We start from the raw sequence: 19,920 nt of genomic DNA on the forward strand, positions 1-19,920 counted from the left end.
ATATTTAAAAAAAGAATTAGAACAAAGTCAGCAGATTCTGGGAGGGGGGCAGGGGGGAAAGAATCTTTCTTTGGACTCATAAAATCTCCTTAACCCCGGGGTTCCACTGTTCCTTGGGTGTTATGTTTAGAAGAAGCAGTACACAGACAATACACTTGCCCACTCTGAAAGAAATAATATGCGCCTATTCCAAGGAAAAACAGGCAGATAGGTAGAGAGAGAAGGAACCATAACCTAGAGGTCTGAAAAATGAGAAACGTGAAAGGGAGAAAAGTCTTGGAACTTTGGTTAGAGATGGTTTAGGAATTATTCTCAATGTCAGTATCATTTGTAAAACAACTGAAGCCCAAGATTAAAACAAAAAAAAATGAAAGTCTAGGTTCTATTTTACAAAGACTCTAAACTGCCAGCTATGGGAAAGAATGGAATAATAGGAACTCATCTCTCTTTTTTCCTCTTCCAGATTTTTAATTCAGTTCTAGGGCAATCAGGATCAGAACACCTCTCATATTTACAGATAAAATGACCAATTGGAAGGCTAATGTCTGAGGAACTCTAAAATAATCAGTGAAGGTAGGGGAAGGGGAAGGACTCATTTCTAGTCATAGTCACCAGATATTCATCAAGCCAAAGGTCTTCTTATAAAGATGATAGGATAGGTAACATCAAAATTTTAGTTTCTAATCAAGATACAGAACTTGAATATTTTTACAAGTTTCAGTGACTTGGGCAACAATGCCTATATTTGGAAGCTGAGATTTACAGTGTTTTATGAAATACTGTAAAAGATAAAAATTTTGATGAGGTATTAAATAACAAGACTTTGCAATCTTTGCTCAGAATTCCCCATTCCTGCCCATTGTCTAAGGAAAGGTGGTAAGTTGACTCTGAGAACACTTAGACTAAATAAAAAACCATAGAAGTAATTATAGAATCAACATTTTATTTGGTAGTGATAAAATAAAATTAGAGCACTTAAGAATTTAAAGAAATAGAACTATATATTATGATCTTAAAATTTTCACATATGAATACACATAAATATATATAAATTTACATATATATATTGGAAATACATATATTAAGATCATATTATCTTAAAACTTTCACTTATATATCAATATTCCAATATATATAATTTTACATAACAACATTTTAAAAAATTCACTATAGGCTTTCTCTTTACATCAAATTGGTCAAAGGAAGGACACAATGAAAAGTTTAATCAATAGCAGTAACTACTCTTGACATCAATGCCATGATTTCAATATCTATCTTGGGTCAGTGACAAAAGCTAAAGACTTTAAAAAGTATTCTACTATAGTTTAAAAACTCGCAATGACATTAGCACATTAATAATACAAAGATTATAGACAAGTCAGAGCAATAAGAAATTACTGTAGCACAAATCTCATTAGTTATAGACAATTTACATCTACAGGGACACTGTCATAATGCACCAGGGAGATTCAAAGTTAACACTGCTCTAGTGAAAAAAAAATTACAGAGGAGAAAACAATCTTTCTAAATAAGCCTGGAAGGTCAACTAAACAGGCATCTGCAGATAAATATGTGAAATAAAATACTTTGCCAACGAAAAGAAAATGAGAGTTCTTGGGATTAAGGGGATATAAGGTATCACCTGCCTTGAATGTTCAAGAAGAAAGAAAGAAATTGAGGAATTAAAAAATATGCTTTTGGGATTAAGCCATATGGCATACTACAATGTTTTTCAAAGTGTGGTCCATGTGTACATGAGATTATTTTTTATGAGGAGATGAACAAAGTGTGTAATCTTCTATTTATGGCTGGTGATACTGATTTTTCTCTTCTAGTAGCAATTTAATTTTGGGTTTTTAAAAGATGGATCTAATTAAAAAGTGACTCTATTTAAGAAGCAAGTAGATTCCCTCCATCAATCCCATGCCATGAGGTGACTGGCCTCCACAACTTTGGTCAAAGGTTGGAGGTTTATGTTTTGATTTAACCTCTGCATGAGGAAGACCGAGTATAAGTAATGATGATACCGTATAAAAAAAGAGAAGGATTAATTGAGTCAGTATAAGAAATGCCCAGTTGTCTCCCCCTACTCATCCCCTAAGAGACATTCATCTGCTGGGCAGGAAGCTAGACAACTCTTCTTTAAAAATATGACCAGCCCAAGGGGAAAAACAAAGATACTAAACATCAGAGGGTCTCCAAGTAAAAAGCCCAGAAGATGACTCTATATTGAAGTCAATGAGACCTACTCATGTATTCAAACCAGCTTTTTATCCACAGAATTTTAAATATAAATAAACACCCAAAGATTATCAGACATTGAGAACAGCTTCTAAAATGAATGACAGAGACAAAGAAAAGTAGCTTAAAAAAACTGGCTAAATAAACAGAGACAGGCCCTGGCTGGTGTGGAGCAATGGATTGAGCGCCAGCCTACATATGAACCAACATGTCTCTGGTTCATTTCGCACACAGGGCACATGCCTGGGTTGCAAGCCAGGTCCCCCGTAGGGGGCACATGAGGCAACTGCACATTGATATTTCTTTCCCTCTCTTTCTTCCTCCCTTTACCTCTCTAAAAATAAATAAAATATTTAAAAAATAAACAGAGACTAATGTTTAAAAAATTAGTATCTTCAGAAAGATAAAAAGGTATAATCAAGAAATAAAATATTATGAAAAGGTATAGGAAATTTTTTTAAAGTTCTTGAAAATTACAACTAAAATAGCAGAAGTGAAAAGTAACAGATAAACTGAAAGATAAAAATTCAAAGTAAAACAAAAACATCCAAAATATAAAAAAGGAGAAAGAAGAGAGGAGGTAATCATAAATGAAGAAATTGAAAAAATTTTGTCAGAACTGAATAACATGAATGTTCAGATTGAAAAGGACAACCAAGTTTCTGTCACAATGTACAAAAATAGACCCACATTAAGGCACAACAACATAAATTTCAAGAAACAGGAATTTAAATCATTTTGTAAACTTTCAGGGAGAAAAATAAATCACATAGTACACATACAAAGGATTAGCAATCAGAATGGTGTTTGACTTTTCCATAGTAATCCTGCAAACCAGAGCATACTGAAGTAAGCCTTTCAAAATTCTAAATAAAATTATTTCCAAACCAAAAGTTTGTACCTATCCAACTACCATAGACAACTGATAATTAAATTATTTCTCAGACACGTAAGAGCTCAAACATTTACCATTTGTTAGGAAGTTACTGGAAGCTGTGCTCAAGCAAATCAAGAATTTAAGACACTGATCCAGGGTCTTAAGGAAAGCTAATATAAGAAAACCCCAGAATGACAGCAAAAGGAGATCCCAAGGTAGGAACTGACCACAGCAAATGGAATCCAGACTGGAGAGGTCAGAGTGTGCTGAGAGATTTCCCTAAGAAAATATCTGATCTTTAAATCCAATAAGTTTTGTAGGTAAGAGAGATAATCACCACTTACTACATGGCTAGATTTGAATAGTATGTGTGTACACACACACACACACACACACACTCACACGCATTGAGTAAATGGTCTACCAAAATTAAAATATAACTATCAGGTTGCTCTGAGTGGTTCAGGTGGTTGGAGCATTGTTCCATACACCAAAGGTTGCAGGTTCGATTCCTGTCAGGGCAATTACCCAGGTTGCAGGTTCAATCCCCAGTTGGGACCAATATTTCTCTCACATTGATATTTCTTTTCTTTCTCCCTCTCCCCCTCCCTCTCTCTCTAAAAATCAATACATATCCTTGGGCGAGGATTAAAAATGTGTGTGTGTGTGTGTGTGTGTGTGTGTGTGTGTGTATGTGTGGCTGAAACCTATGAAACTGTTTTTGTTGATAAAACATGCATACAGTCCAATCTAGTACACCAGGAGCAAAGGGGATGTAATGTGTGTGTGTGTGTGTGTTTTGTGTGTGTGTGTGTGTGTGTGTGTGTGTGTGTGTGTGTCATAGAGACCAGAAAGTGGGCCATGGTAAGACAATTCTTAAAACTAAAATAATCAAAAAACATTAAAATATTAAAGTATTTTAAGACAGTAGTATTTTCAAAGACATGGAAGTCATTATCAAAATAATTGGAAAAAAGAGACAAAAGTCATTGCAGAGAGGTTCATGGGATTAGAGGGAAGTTGAGGGCTGTTTTGCTTTTAATAACATACTTGCCAAACTGCTTTCTACACTACCATATAAGACTTGTAGTAATCATCTTATGATATCTAAACTCAATAAAAAGTTTTCTAAAAATGCACAAAACAAATGGAGGGAAGAAGAAAAGGGTCCAGGAGAGAGGGCCATTTTAATGTCACAAGAGGGCACTTTTTGGAACTAGAACATGATGTGCCCCACACTGCTGGTAGAGACAGACACTTCCGAGGCCAGTCTTCACCCACGATGACCCGCACCATTCTCCACTTGGTCTTTGGATATGTCATAAGCTACCCTTTTCTGAATAATGTTTATAGAGTCTTGAAACAGAGATGACATCAATAGTAGCAGAGGTTTTTAAAACACCATTTTGGGAGATTAATTTTTAATAATGAAAAAGAAAGGTAAAAGGTATAAGAAACACAATTAGTAGACTGAAACATATGAAACTGTTGCTTTTATAGATCACAACTGTAAGAGGGTGCAGCCAGGTGGGCCCCGAAAGGATTTGCAATGGGGTCCAGAACTCAGGGTGTCCAGGAAATACTAAAAATATGGGATGCCCTCACCCCCACAAGTCTGAGCTGAGGAGTGGGATACTCGGAACAGGGCCATTGAGTCGTTTTGAACAGCAACAGTTTTGCAGATAACCTCTACAACAGTCATTTAACATATCTATAACCTTTAACTGTTTTCACAGATATGTTAAATAGCTGTGGCCATGCTTTGAGCCAGGGAGAAGGGAGTGACTTCTACCCAAGATGTAACTGGAAAGCAACTCCCCCTGGTTACAGCACCTGAGTGAGAGCTTGGAGATGATTGGCTCCATGCCATGGGGCCACACCTGCACAGACTCATTACGGCAGCCCAGGAAAGCTGGAAGGATATGGGAGTGCTGGCAAGTATAGCCAATTGTGGAAGGAGTGGGAAATGGGGTTGCAAAGGAAGACTGGCACCAGGATTTAAATGCAGACATGGCAGCCATTGAGGGGAGAACCCCATGCTTTTGGCAGAGTGGGAACCCTGCAGCCTTAGTGAAGGAGAACCACACACCTTTACCAGAGAATTACTACATGGCTTGGGCAGAGAATCACCATGCGGCTTGGGGTCTCTCTTTGCCACTCAGCTTAGGAAGCTAGAAAGCAAGATGTAGCAGTGATGCAGAGCTCTCTCTTAGCAGTTTGGAAGAATGCAGGAGAGATGCAGCAGGAAGGAAGGGGTGAAAGTGTAACAGGGCGCAGCGGGGGGGAGGGGGGGAGAAAAAGAATTTGGAATGAGGTCGAGAGCTTAGGGTGCCCAGGAAATATTAAGATGTCCTCATCCCCCTCCCCCCCTTAGTTGGGGAAGGGACAAATGGAGCAGGGCCATTGAGAGATGTTTAGCATAGCAACTCTTTAGCAGCTAACATCTAGAATGGTCATTTAACATATCTATAACCTTAACTGGTTTCATACATATGTTAAATAGCTGTGGCCATGCTCTGAACTAGGGAGAAGGGAGTGGTTTCTATCCAGGATGTGACTGGGAGGCTGGTCCCCAGAGTTACAGTGCCTGCGTGAGAGCTTGAAGAAGATTGGCTCCATGACATGGGGCTGCACCTGACCAGACTCACGATGGCAGCCCAGTAAAGCTGGGAGGGTATGGGAGTCCTGGCAGGTGTAACTGATTGTAGGAGAACTCTGAAATGGAGCTGCAAAGGAGGACTGGTGCAGGGATCTAAAACCGAGACACGGCAGCCATTGGGAAGAGAGCCATGCTGTTTTGGGAAGAGTGAGGACCCCCTCTTGCCCTGGTGAAAGGGAGAGAGCCATGCAGTTTGAGGCAAAGTGAGGACCCCTGTAGTCATGTAAGGGAGAGCCATGCATTTTGGAAGAATGTAGACCCCTGCAGCCAGGAGGAGAGAGCCACACGGTTTTGGCAGAGTGCAGACCCCCTCTTGGCGAGGTGAAAGAGAACCACACGCTTTGCCAGAATGGGGACCTCTGCAGCCAGGTGAAGAAAGCCACATGCTTTTGGTCAGAGTGCTGACTCCTGCAGCTTTGGTAGAAGAGGCCCACGCGGCTTTAGGATGGTCCCTTTGGCCGCGTGGCCTGGGAAGCAGGAGAGATTTTGACTGGAAAAATGAGTACAAAGAACTCTTGCCAGTGGACCGTGAGATGGTGCCACGTGACTTTGGATTAATTGGAGATCCTGCCTGGATGGCGACACAGCTGACAGTGCCAGTGGCCTAGAAACACGGACATGTGCTTCTTTTCCTGAGATATGGTACCCCGAATTAGGGCAGGGGGGAAGGAAGCGCTGTGGGCGTCTGTGGTTATCCTAAAGGACTTTGATATTTTAATGGGGACATTGGGTGACCACTTTAAGTCTGTACAGCTTTAAATAAACCTTTCCTTTCCTTTTCACAAATCTATGGCATTGAGAGATGTCTTTCCTCTGCCAGCAGACAGACGAGCCCAGTAGGTATTAGTATACCGTCCTTGGGAGGGGCCCCTGTTTTCTGTAGCAGTTTTTGGCATCCCTCGGTGGGCCAATTATTGCCCCCCCCCCCCGGAACTCTGTTCAGTAACAAAAGGATTCTTGCTGGTGGGCCAGGAGAAGGTGCCATGTGATTTTGGAATAAGAACTGGAGATCCTGGCGACACAGCCATGGTGCTGGGAACCAAGGGAGGCCTACCAGCTGAGCACTGATTACCGGGAGAAACCAGGGGCTGCCCGCACCGCAGACTTCTGTTTCTCTTCCTGAGATATGGTACCCCAGACCAGGGAAAGTGGGGAAGGACTGTGTGTGTGTTTGCGGGTGTTTTAAGGGACTTTGGGATTTTGATGAAGACATTAAATCATTACTCTTAAGTCTATATAACTTGAATAAATAATTCCTTTCCTACGCACCAATCTCTAACATGGAGAGGTATAATTTTCTGGTGAAGGGAAAGGCAAATGTAGTACAGCGGGACCCCAGGTGAAGGAGGGGTCAACGAGGTAACATTGTGGGACCCCCTTCTCTGGCGGCCAAGCAGGGAAAATCATTGGAGACCACTTGTGCGGTAGCTTTAAAGTAATACAACTACTTGTACATGCGCAGTAAAAGCCTGCCAAAACTAGCCAGGAAGGATCTGCCCCATATGAATAGAGTCCCGCCAGCCCATGAGGTCAATCTCTGCTTGGAGCTGGCCTGCTCCCATGTTCTCTGCTATAAACTCTGGGTGTTTGGTTCAATTCTTTGCCCCAATCACCTGGTTACCTGTGCCCAACTGTGACACAACTACATACAGTTCCACCTAATAACCTGCCAGTATACAAACGTGTAAGTGTTTTGTGTGTCTGGGTGTGTGTGGCGGGGAGTAGACACCAGAAAAAAGTATGTGCTACAATTTAAAAAAAAAAAAAAAAGACTTCAGATGTCTATTTACCCTGAGACTCAAAGACCCTTCATGATTCTTAGCACTTCCCCTGCCAAGCCCACCTCTATCTCCGGGAAAGAATAAAACCTTGAATCCCTCTGCCGATCAGTTAGGAAAAGATATTCCTCTCCCTGACAGCCTATTTATAATTGTAAGAGCAGCATTTGCTAAAGATTCTTCTTGATACTAAGAAATTACAGGCAAATCTCAAATTTCAAAATACTTCATTACATGATATTTTTCACTTATTTTCTCACCACTCTTTAGAAGAAATGACAGACCAATGTGTTCACAACCCACATGCAGAACTATCAGCTGGCATGAATAGCATTATTTTGTCAGTATCTCCCCCCCAAAGCCAAGTGGTGAATATGAATAAACCCTGTAGTAAACATGTGATGAGGAATTCATTCTCAATTTTTGGAATGAAATAAATCAGATTTCTAGACCTGTAAGATCATTTAATTTTCATTAAACAGTATTTATCAGTCAGGCACTTTCTAAAATATCACAAAGGCAAAATCTCTGCCCAATAAGTTACAGTCAGTTTCTCCTTTATTAAGAAGTACTGTGAGGCAATTATATAAAAATATTACTGCTGACATTTCAATATGAAAAAAATAAGAAGTTAAGATAAAGAATAGAGAAAGGTGAAGAGGAAGCTAAAACCTTAGGGTGGTCTAGTCGAAAACAAATGTTCTCTTTAAGAGTTAACAGGCTCTTTTAGAATAGGAATCATGGTTTGAATATTTACCTTTGTATTCCCTACAGTCCAGCACAAAAAGAACTGAGAATTAGAAATGCTCAAGAAACATTTGCTGAATTAACCTACAGAGTGAACTAGGCCTATCTTAGCACCCATTGTGCCAGAAACATAATCCAAATCACAGCTGAACACAGTCGTGTCTGCACAATGAGAGGCATGGCGTCTTCTCTGAGAACAGCAGCTCCTTACCTGTTGTTGTACTGGTACTTGCTGTACCACCTGTGTAGGCACTGCTGCTTGACTAGCCACAGATGTCTGTAAGGTCACTGTCGAACCTGTGTCAGACCCAGTCTCTGATGTCTGCATGATGGTCTCTGAAATATTAAAACAGAAAAAGTTCAAAATGCTCCCTTTGCATGACTAGTGGCATTACATTTGTTCTCGATATCCTGTAACTGACACTTTCAACTCTTGGAATACTTGTACTCCAACATATTGTCATTATGTTCCATGCATATTTATAGTTATTTTCATCACTTTTTAAATATAGAAAATTACTAATCCAGATTTTTAAATCCTATTAGCACCTCATTATCCTTCGGTTATAAAGGATGAAATTCATTGAAATCTACCTTCCTTAGTTAGGTCTTATCTGTTATAAATTGTTTCAACTAATTTATAAACTATAGCCCAAAATTATGTCAAGCTATTCAATTCTCAGAACACAAACTTTAACTGTATACAAGTATGTAATAAACTATACATTCTAGACCCTATCATAGACTATTAGGATGTCACCAGAGGTGTACAATTTAGGGAAAACTATTGCTAAGGTCTTCCCAACTTTCAAACTTGCTACTCACTGATCTAAAAAGATTAGTATATATATCCAAAAAAGAATTGATATACCCTAAACTTAGCCAAAGGATCAAGTACACTAATTTTCTGTGATATGATATGGTACTAAAATCAAAGTTGAATTATACTCTTACACAAAAATAGCTAATATCAATAATGTGTAATACTTTGAAAGATGGGTAAAGACCACTATTATACAAATGAGATTTGTGAACAAAGACATGAAATATTTTCTCGTCATTCACAATTCAAAATGGTACCATTTTCAGTTCTCATGTGCCAACCTACTAACACAGGATCAAATTTTGCAGCATGTACTCTAACTAAAGTGTGGTTTCTCAGACCTCCTGGCCTTGACATTCCCTGTGCTACTTATATAATCAATAGAACAAACATTAATTTTTTACTCATGGGCAGGGACAAGAATTCTCATTTTCTTTCCTGGGGATAAACGATATTTAATTGGAGCCTAAGAAAAGTACTGCACTATGGTTTAAATCTGTGGATAATATTGTAAACATTAATTTTCCCTATGAAAATTATGAAAGCATATTCAGTTCTTTCAAGTAGAAAATTAACCCCTCTTAGAATCTTTTGTTACCCAAACCTTTTCTATCATCTCAATCAATTTTACAAATGGACCTCTGAAGACATCTAATCTACTCTTCTATTTTATAAATAAGGCTACTAAAGCCCAAAGTGGTTAAGGGACTCACTCAAGGTGAAAGCAGTAGACATGGGATTAGGCCTCTTCACTTTGCATCTGTGCTTATTTTTCTTTCTAGGCCTTGACACTGGCATCACTTTAGGTGATTATTCCTATTCTTTTGTTAGTCACAACCCTAAAGCAGCACAATAAATCTTAGCAAATACAAAAGATATAGTGGTAACAGCTAACATTGACAGAGTGTTTAACATATGCTAAAGACCCTTCTAAATGTTTTACATGTCAATTCATAAATGAATTAGCCTATACAGCAATCCAATATTGCTGGTATGATTAGAAACTCCTTTTATAGAGGAGAAACCTCAGGTACAAGAGTGAAGATGGGCCCAGGGGTTTTCAACAAAAGGAATGTAATGGGGACTATGGCTACCACCCCATTTATCTGGGTCAGCTAGTGTTCAGCTGCAAAAAATTGTGAATTTGTAGGAAATTCACAATTTCCTACAAAAATTGTAGGCTAAGCCATAGCTGCCAGTTCTTCCAATTTTCTGAAAGAAGCTAAAATTTCAAATTTTTACTTGAAAAATCTCAAATGGTGGCTCATTTAAAAAACGAAAACAACTGGCTGGTGTAGCTCAGTGGACTGAGCATGGGCTGCAACCGAAAGGGTTACTGGTTTGATTCCCAGTCAGGGCACATGCCTGGGTTGCAGGCCAGCTCTCCAGTGGGGGCCACATAAGAGGCAACCACACATTGATGTTTCTCTCCCCCTCTTTCTCCCTCCCTTCCCTGCTCTCTAAAAAAAATAATAAATATATATTTTTAAAAAGCCATAGCATTGCTCTCCATGCAAATGCACGTAAACACATACCACTCTGTAGAGTGTTAAGATCACAAAATGCCCAAAAACGTTTGAGAATGACAGTATTTATTAAATAAAACTCTTGCCTAATTAAGATTACGGAAAGACCATGGTTCTCAAAAATTGGGGAAGGGATACACATATTAGGAACCCTATCCGTACTTCTTCTTTTTCTTTATTCCATCACAGAGAGGAAAAGAATACCCCCTCTCAAAAAAGCAAAAGCCAGCATCCTTTGATTCATTACATACCATAGACTATTGATGCCATTTCTGCTACAGCTGAGCAGCTATTAGTGAGAGTAAGGTGATGCCTTTTTATAGGGAATGAGGAATGAACGAGATGTTAGATATTATCTTCAGTGAGGCTTTCTTAGCCCCTCTTCCCAAATGTAAGATAGGTGGTGGCCTTCATCAGCATAGTATACCAGTGAGGAAGACTGAGGTTGTCAATTATGGCTTCTTCATTAAACTACTTAATCAGGGGTAGATGAGTTTCTTGCAGTAAAGTAACTCACACTCAAACTTCCTCCTATTTATCCAAATGCTGGCTGGGAGCTTTATCTAGGCTCACATATGTATCTGTACATTGTATTGCATACCAGTCTACAGAGCTGTTTATGATCTATGACCCATAATTTACCAAACAAACTGGCACATAAAGACCAATCCAGGACAACCAAGTAATTGTCCCAGAACATTTTCTGTTTACTCTCAGGTTACTCTTCATCATCTAATTCCCTTGGCTCCTTAATTATAGAGTCATGACAATTGATAAGAACTTAAGTCACTTAGACCTGTGTCCCTTTTTACTCAGTAGACACAACTTCATTCTCCTCTTATTTCATTGTTGTCCTCAATGATAAGAGGCTCTTTTTGCCAAGGAGAGTCTCAACCACATCCCTTCCAGAGACTGTCTCAAAAAAGTCATCACCATAATTAATTCTCTCACTTAACAAGTCTTTCCCAGGTAGCACACAATGTGTTAAGTGCTGGCAGTACATATTATTTAATCCTCAGAAGACCCCCATTTTGGAAGTGTTATATTTTTAAAAGATTTTATTTACTTTTAGAGAGAGGAATAGAGGGAGGAGGAGAAGGTGAGAAACATCAATGTGTGGTTGCCTCTTGCACACCCCACACTAGGGACATGGCCTGCAACCCAGGCATGTGCCCCGACAAAAAGTTTGGTTCGTGGGCCAGTCCTCAATCCACTGAGCCACACCAGCCAGGGCAGTGGGAGTGTTATTATTTCCACTTAACAAATGAGGAAACTGAGGCACAAATAGACTAAATATCTTGCTAAAAGCCACACACAAAGCTTAGTACAGGAAGCGCCTGAAGTCAAACCTAGGTTTGTAGAACTCCAAAGTCTACCATGTCACCACTACATATATTCATTTTGCAATATCATGATGACAGGGGTTCCAAATGAAAAGCTAGACACTATTGGTCTGAACAGCAAAGTCTTTGGGACTTACAATCAATTGTATTTGATCTATACTTCCAATAACAAAGGACAGACATCTCTTTCATCTCTGACATTTAAATTAGGAAATATCCTCTCTCTTTCTATTGAGGCCATGACAAAACCCAACTAAGAATTTTTCCAGGGGCATTCTAACTGATTAATTCTGGAGACCTGATTTAACTGAAGATCAATTAGAATGTTAAAGCATGTTTGAGGAATATAACCCTCCAGCCAAATTTTACTCAACAAATCATTGAAATCTACTGACACATTCAGAGCTACACATTCTGGTAGCTCATTTCTGCAGAGCAAAGATCATCACATGAGGGTAGCATCTTAACATACTTTACTTGGAGGTTTTGTTTTAGACTCACTATAAAGGTTTGGTGAGGCGTAACCATTCATCTACCAGGGGTTTCTGGTGCTTTGTTTGTGTTTGGGAGTAATTTGGTTAGTTTAGTTCCTTTACAGCTTCCTTTCAAGTGATATTTGTTTATCAGCCACAAATGCAGTCACATTAATCCATTTTGATAAGCTAAATAAACCCCTGTAGTTTGTCCATGATGTAGCCCATATGTAAATGAGTTATATATTCTTGCAGGAGAGACATGTACAATCTCAGTCTAGTCATCCTTGCCTAATGTGGCTGTCAGGTGTGTCAAGAGCAACAGATGCTTGTTTGACAAAGGACCTTTTTATTCTGGCTAATTAAGCAGTTGGACACACCCGCCTGTTAACGGTTCTGCTTTGTACAGCTAGCTCTGGCTGAATCATGTGAATCTACAGCTAAATAGGCCACATTTTGAAAGAAGGCTAATTAACCCCTAGGAGAAGGAAAAGAATATTGAAAAAACCCAGCTGCTGAATGTGACAAGATTAGCATTTCTTCAACCTGATGGGCAAAACCCTAAGCAAAGCAAATGTGTTTGGAACAAACATGCATTATCGAAAGTTTCAAGGCATTCAAATGTTCTTTGTGGAACTTCCTGAAGATTATTTAATACACTCAAATTCACAGTTGGATTCCTTTTATCACTCACAATGTACATGCCAGATTAAATGGCTTAATAGTCTGACCTAATCAATTACTTATCAAACAGAACTATATTGCTGCTTAGTTTAAAAATAGGGAGTATCCACCTATTTTTATTGAGGTTTTTCATACTGAAATAATTTGCTCTCCAAAACACAGCAAAGTCTGCAAAGTTTAGTTCTACCACACCAACTATCTTTTTTTTTTTTGCACTGAGGAATGTAATAGGTTTAATTCCGTATAGAAAATAAAGACATGTAATTTAATTTGCAGGCACAACAAAGACTTTCTTTTTTCTTAGTAAAGAAAAATAAATATGCTAATTTCAATTTGTACTTGAAACAAATTAAACAAAACTATGATGACAGTCACTTAATAGATGTAGTAAAAATAAATCACATCTAAAATGAGATATTCAAGAATAAGTTATTTACTTAGAAATCTGTTTCAACATAAGAGCAAAGAAATGTTATTTATAGGAGAAAAATTTTGCCATAATTTAAAATTAGTACTTTTGAAATAAGAACAAGGAGTTGAACACTAATGTGCTGTTACACAGAGAAAGATCCCAAACCATAACTGAAGTTTGGCAGCATAATAATTTTAGTACTGAAACTCTGTTTAAGCATCACCTTTCTTGAATAAATATTAGAAAATATTAATATACATAATGCCCATAGCAATTGAAATCACTATTAAAACTAGACAACTAAAATAAGCCATGTTTTTGGGCGTGGAAAGGTGAAGTTGCCAATATATACATTCCTGAACATAAAAGTAATATAAAATATATGCATTTCTGACTACTCTAGAGTAGATGATTAAAAAATAATAAGATTATTCCAATTCTTAAAAAAAACTAAAAATATTAAGCAACTTTTAAAGGTGATATAATGTAAAATAATGGGACATTACAGAAATTTCATATATATAGTTAAATAATCATGTGAAAATTTAATTTTTTAAAGCTTAAAAATATATTGAGCTGATTAATTTACCTACAAATGTAAAACATGATCGCTTGTTTTTTCCCCCAATTTCACCTCATACAAATGAAAGAAACTGATTAAACTATAGATTGCAGTTGAACTTTTTTTACTTAAAATACACTTCTATGAAAAGTTCATTCACGGCAAAACGCAGGGCATTATCAAAACAATAAACCAAGTAACTAAAGGGATGTGAAAAGAAAATGCATGATTTTCTATACTATAAAAGCTCTGCTCCTTTATTTAAGTATGATGTTGTAATCCTCATAATTGTGTATAGTTGATCTTTTGTAGTAAATTGATTGGTAGAAAAATGATGGAATGATAGAGTGTTCAGCAGTCATCTTCCTGTGACAGTGATTAATGCTGGCGATGATTAATCAGCACAGTGGTAACATATACAGGTTGCCTGGGAAATTTTTTTCACCTTTCAAACAAAGATTTTCTCTTAACTAAATCTTACCTTGACTCAGAATATATTAAAAAAATCTATTTCTTTGGAGAAGAAAAATAAAATCAAATTACTTTCATCTATGTACGTATTATTGAAGCCGAACTGCTAGAGTGATGTAGCACTTATTTTATTTTTTTCTAGTTCTCAAGAGAAGGTGTTATAACTCACAGAGGTAATTTTGGGGAAAAGAGAACCAAGTGCTTGCCCAGTCTACTGCTGGTGCCATCCAGCATTTTCTCTCACTCGTGTATATGAATTAGTAGGCAAATCAGTCTTACCTAGATAACATATGTTAAAAATGGGCAGTACTCAGCTAATAGCTGAGACATAAGAAAAATAAAACCGAACAAAAGCTTATAAGTATTCTACACTCCTTCCTAGTGGAAGGAGGGTCTGAGAACAAAATGATAAAATGTACAGAAAGATTCTTAAACAAAATGTATGAAATAAAGCTATAAACATTTCTTCTTATTGGTTAACCCACTCCTGACCGTGACTAGAAACTATGGGATGGGGCATTTAATAACACTTAGAATTGAAAAATGATGAACAATAAAAATTTTATCATAAACCTATCATCATCTTAATTATTAGAAATAATAATAATGGCTACCACCTGCTGAGCATTTACTATGTGATAAATGTTATGTATACATTTAACCCTAATTTCACCCAGGAAGTAGATATTCCCATTTTATAGTAGAGAAGAACAAGGTTTAGAGGTTAACTAACTTGCCCAGGGCTAGAGAGTTATTAAGATATAAAGCCAGGATTCAAGCCTAGGTCTATCTAACTCCAATAATGGTATCCTGTCATAGGCCCTTAGTCGGCTGGCTACACAGACAGCAGCAGTGAGGCTATTTTAACTAAATCAACTTAAAAGAGATAAAGAAGTCTATGGAGACATGGGGCACTAAGAAAGAATTTAAAATTTGAACAAGTAGATACATATCTTGCAAACATGTACTGTACTATACCCAATATGTAATCAATATACTCTTTTCTAAAGTCATCAAATCTATAATTTTTATGGTACGGAAAAGTATATCACTGGTTAAAAGACACCTTCACTAAGCTTGTATTCACAAAATATCTTATAGATGAAAAAGGAAATAATAAAGACTTATTTGCTTTCAAACATTAAATTTTCCCCATAAGAATAAATCAAGAAAAGGCCCAGTAAAGTGAATACATATTCTCTTGCCCATACAATATATTTTTTAACTTTTTCTCTATGCTTCATTTCCCTCTCTTTTTATAAAAGTGGAGAATAAAGCCTTTTACAGTTTCTAACTATTCTATGACAGGCTCAAAGAGATCAACACATCTAAAAACGGAAAATAATACCGTATAATAACATTGCTAATAATAGATATAATGTACCCCACATTAAATATACAGTATCTTAAAGAACTGAATTCTCATTACTGCCATTTTTTACTAAACATAGTGAATGTGGGTGTGTGTAAACTTGAAAAAAAATCTATTCATACACATACACTCTGGAAACACTTGCTGTAAAACAATCCTATTAATCAAATGAAATTTTTATACTGACTTTCATTCTAAATGCATAGAAATGGACTTGGGATAATGACTTGGCCAAAGAACGAAAGTTAAAACAGATTCAAGATTTTAGCCAAGTTTGTACTTCACAAATTTAACTGAAAACTTATAGTGAACTAAAGACACTGATCCTTTGGAGCTTATTTTACGGGAATAAATTCCACTTTCCCAGATAGCCTCTCAAACCACCACACTTCTTCACCAATTTCCATACTCTATGTATCACTGTCCTTCCAACCCATCTGCTCAGCTCCAAAACAATGGTTGCTTCTAAAGTGAGTTACTTACTTTAGAGCATTTCATAAATCTATGGTTAATAATACCCCTAACTGTGGTTAGTAATATGCTTAAAATCAACTATAAGTTCTTCATGACTAAAAGCAATTATAATTATGTAATATTTTATAAAAAGTGTGAAATTTCACATAATGAGTTTATTTTCCACCATCGCTCCTCTTACATTTTGATGGTCTTCACAGGGTGCTAAAAGAGGACAGAACTCTTCCTTTACCTCTGAAAATATGTAAACAGTGACTGCCTTATCCCAATTATACCTTTCACCACCAAACTTTTTCCTTTCCCAAATCTAATCAATCACTGAGTCCAATGATTCTGCTCCTTAATATCTCTCAAAAATCTACTCACATATTTTTATCTCTTCAGCTCCTTAGAGTTCAGGCTACTCCTTTCTTTAGGTCCCAATACCCTCAAGGTAAACTGCAAATCCTTTAAGAGAGCTTATCAGGCTCTGAAGAGTATAGCTCCTGCCTACCTTCTACTTCCAAAGAGTATATACAACCCAGCCATATGGAACTGCCCTTCAGGTTCTCCAAAGTTGGGACTTTTGAATAAGTCCCTTTTGATTAAAATTATTCTTCCTTCCCATTTCCTCTCATCTTCCTCTTTCAGCTCTCAGAATAAATTCTACTTCTCAGAGGCTACCCACACTTCTTAACAAACCTGGGTCTGGTGTCCTGCCGTTATTCAGTGCACGACAATTATTCTGTACTATAACCATCTCTCCTACCAGACTATAAACACTACAAGCACATGAACTATCTTTTTCACTTACAGACAGGCAACAATGGCTAATGCACAGAGGATCTTCAATACATTGTATGAACAAATAAATCTATAAGTAGATAAGTTTAAGACCCTGCTAAAACATTACTATTAGAGTATGCTGTATCAGAGGCATCTAACACTTTAAAATTACACATAAATAAAGTTTTCTAGTACAGCCATTTCCAATCAAATTACTCATTATGAATATTTTCTCTTAATTTTCTAATATAATTTCACTGTCAATTCCAATTATGGCAGGATTTTGTACAATTCCCATATTACAAGATTTTTAAGTCTCAACAGATTTGTGCATAATTTTTTATAAAGAAATAAGGATTAAATAAGCCCAAACGAGCAAATTAAGTCTTCGGCTATTGCTCTTACCTCCTGACACACACTTTATTACATTTTAATAAGTACACCTGATTCACTAAATTATGGATTCAGATCCAATGCTTTAATCATATCATTTTAGAAAAGGTGGGCTAGTAGGGTTCCTTTGTTTTTATGAGACAGAAGCACTCAGAGACCTTTAATTTTCCTGGCCAAAATGCTAAGAACAAGTCATTAGTCTAATAGTAATTGTTCTAACTTCATTAATTAACCACTTGAAATTTAGTTGAGCTTGGCCATATTCAACTGACATTCTTTTATTTCTCTTAACAATCATTCAAACTTTGCCCGTGCGCGCACGCGCACACACACACACACACACACACACACACACAAGGGTAGAAGCCTCCAGTTACAAATTAGGTAACACATCTACGTAAAGATTTTACATATATTATTTTACTTGTCCAGAAATTCTGTGAAGTATGTACTATTATTATTCCATTTTTTATAAGTGAGAAAACTTAGGCCCTAAGCTTAACAAAAATAGCCCAAGGTCACACAGCTAGAAATGTTCAGTGAGGACTTGAACATACTATATCATCTATTAGGTTCTAGAAGCAAAAATTTGTTTTCTTCTTTCATTTTTCAATGTAGCCATATGCTGAATTAGGCTTGTGACAATTTAAATGTTTTTCAGACCAAACATTATGTTGTCCTGTCAAAAGTAACAGTCTTTTCTACATTTTAATCTATGTCATAGGAATTAGACATGCTGTAATTTTTTAACCAACTTACTAATTTTCCATATGTAGTTATCTTCAAAAAAATCTTCATTTCATTTCCAACAATTCAGAGTACCTGACAAGATGGCTGTCTATTCTATTCTGTAGATCTCAGCAAAGACTAATAAAATTTCTGAATTTTGTGGGTTCTATTCTACCTTTTACTGAGACATCAACATGGATAGGCTTGTTGGAATTTGATTCAGGATTAAGAAAATGTTTAAAAATTATAATGGCTTTTTTTCCCTTAAATCTTGGGGTTGAGCTCTCAGGTGCCCACCATCAATTCCACTCCTCTGACTGGCTGCAGCCTCTCAGAAGGGACCATTTCATCCAGTTAATTCTCAGAAAAATGGGTTTGGGGTCTTTGGCATAAGTGCCACTGGTTGCTGTTCCCTGACCTTCATATACAGTCACAAACTGCCTGCAGTGACTCCAAGAAAAACATATTTAACTCTACTATCTAATGACAGCGCAATGAAGCACATTAATTGAGAAGTAGAGCTTTAAGGAAGGTTACAGCCAAAGATAGTGTTGAGGGACACCACAGCAACACTGTAGAAATGCCTTCCAGTCCAACTACCATATTTATTCCTGCTTGAGCACAGGACCATCTTTCCTTTATAAATGTCAAGTACTTCATCATATACCTTGACCTATTCATTTTGTTCCTTCAGTCAAATACTCATATGAGACTATTTTGCTATAGTGACTGTAATAGCAGAAAAATGTAAAATCCCTCAATTCTCATCCAGACCTTTTATTGCAGTTCTTCCACATTTCAGTCTATGTTGTGGTAGCCATATCACACACACACACATGCAAACACGAAGGAAGCAGAAGACTTTCCAAACTGTGGCTACAAGGCATGGATGAGAAAAAAACACTCTAATCCCAAAGACAGTAGAACTGTCTCGGGATCACAGCTTCACTGTCCCCCGACCCTGGCAGATGGTGATGAGGATACAATAATACCAGGTCTACTCTGCCAAAAATCAACTTGCTAAGGATCATGTTGCCACATGGCCATTTGATAAACTGAACAAATCACTGAAAACTTTTATTTAGCCACGTGTACTGATGACATAATGTATATTGAATGAAAATTTTAAAGGGCCTTTTAAAATCTTTGATGCTTATGTTGATGAGTTTAAGGTTTTAATTCACCTGAAATGTTACTGCAAGTCAGCACTGTAGCCTACTTTATAACATCATAGTTCTATAACTATATTCTGGAATTCTACCTTTTTCTGGGTCAGAAACTTGAAAATGAGAATTTGTTTACTTCAAAGGGCTGTGCATGTCTTGAATGCCATGGAGTTTATCAATGATAATAGGGAAGGTTTATTTCTTTCAACATATTTTCACACATTAAAAGAATTCTATACTCAGGATGACATTCTAACCAACTGAGGTACCCAGCCAGGGCCACTATACTTCTCTTAATTCACAAATTTGTCAACAAGTCCACTAAATGAATATGCTGCTTCTGCCATAAGCAATTAAAAGACCATCAGTACATGAAATATCAAAGATAAATTTGGCACTCAGCTCACAGTACTAGTACTGATAAT

The 19,920-nt window shown here is 37.1% G+C and overlaps 1 protein-coding gene across 2 annotated transcripts in view; it reads right to left on the reverse strand.

The window, feature by feature from the left end:
* RFX3 (regulatory factor X3) overlaps positions 1–19,920 on the reverse strand; it is a 283,650-nt gene that overhangs the window by 149,400 nt on the left and 114,330 nt on the right. For both annotated transcript variants that reach the window (XM_053656370.1, XM_053656369.1), the window contains exon 4: positions 8,514–8,638. In XM_053656370.1, the coding sequence (XP_053512345.1) occupies positions 8,514–8,638 (125 nt within the window). The remainder of the gene's footprint in view (positions 1–8,513; positions 8,639–19,920) is intronic.

This window comes from Artibeus jamaicensis, unplaced genomic scaffold (genome assembly GCF_021234435.1).
Source record: "Artibeus jamaicensis isolate MK-2021 breed Jamaican fruit bat unplaced genomic scaffold, CSHL_Jam_final scaffold_1964, whole genome shotgun sequence".
In the NCBI taxonomy this organism is placed as follows: domain Eukaryota; kingdom Metazoa; phylum Chordata; class Mammalia; order Chiroptera; family Phyllostomidae; genus Artibeus; species Artibeus jamaicensis.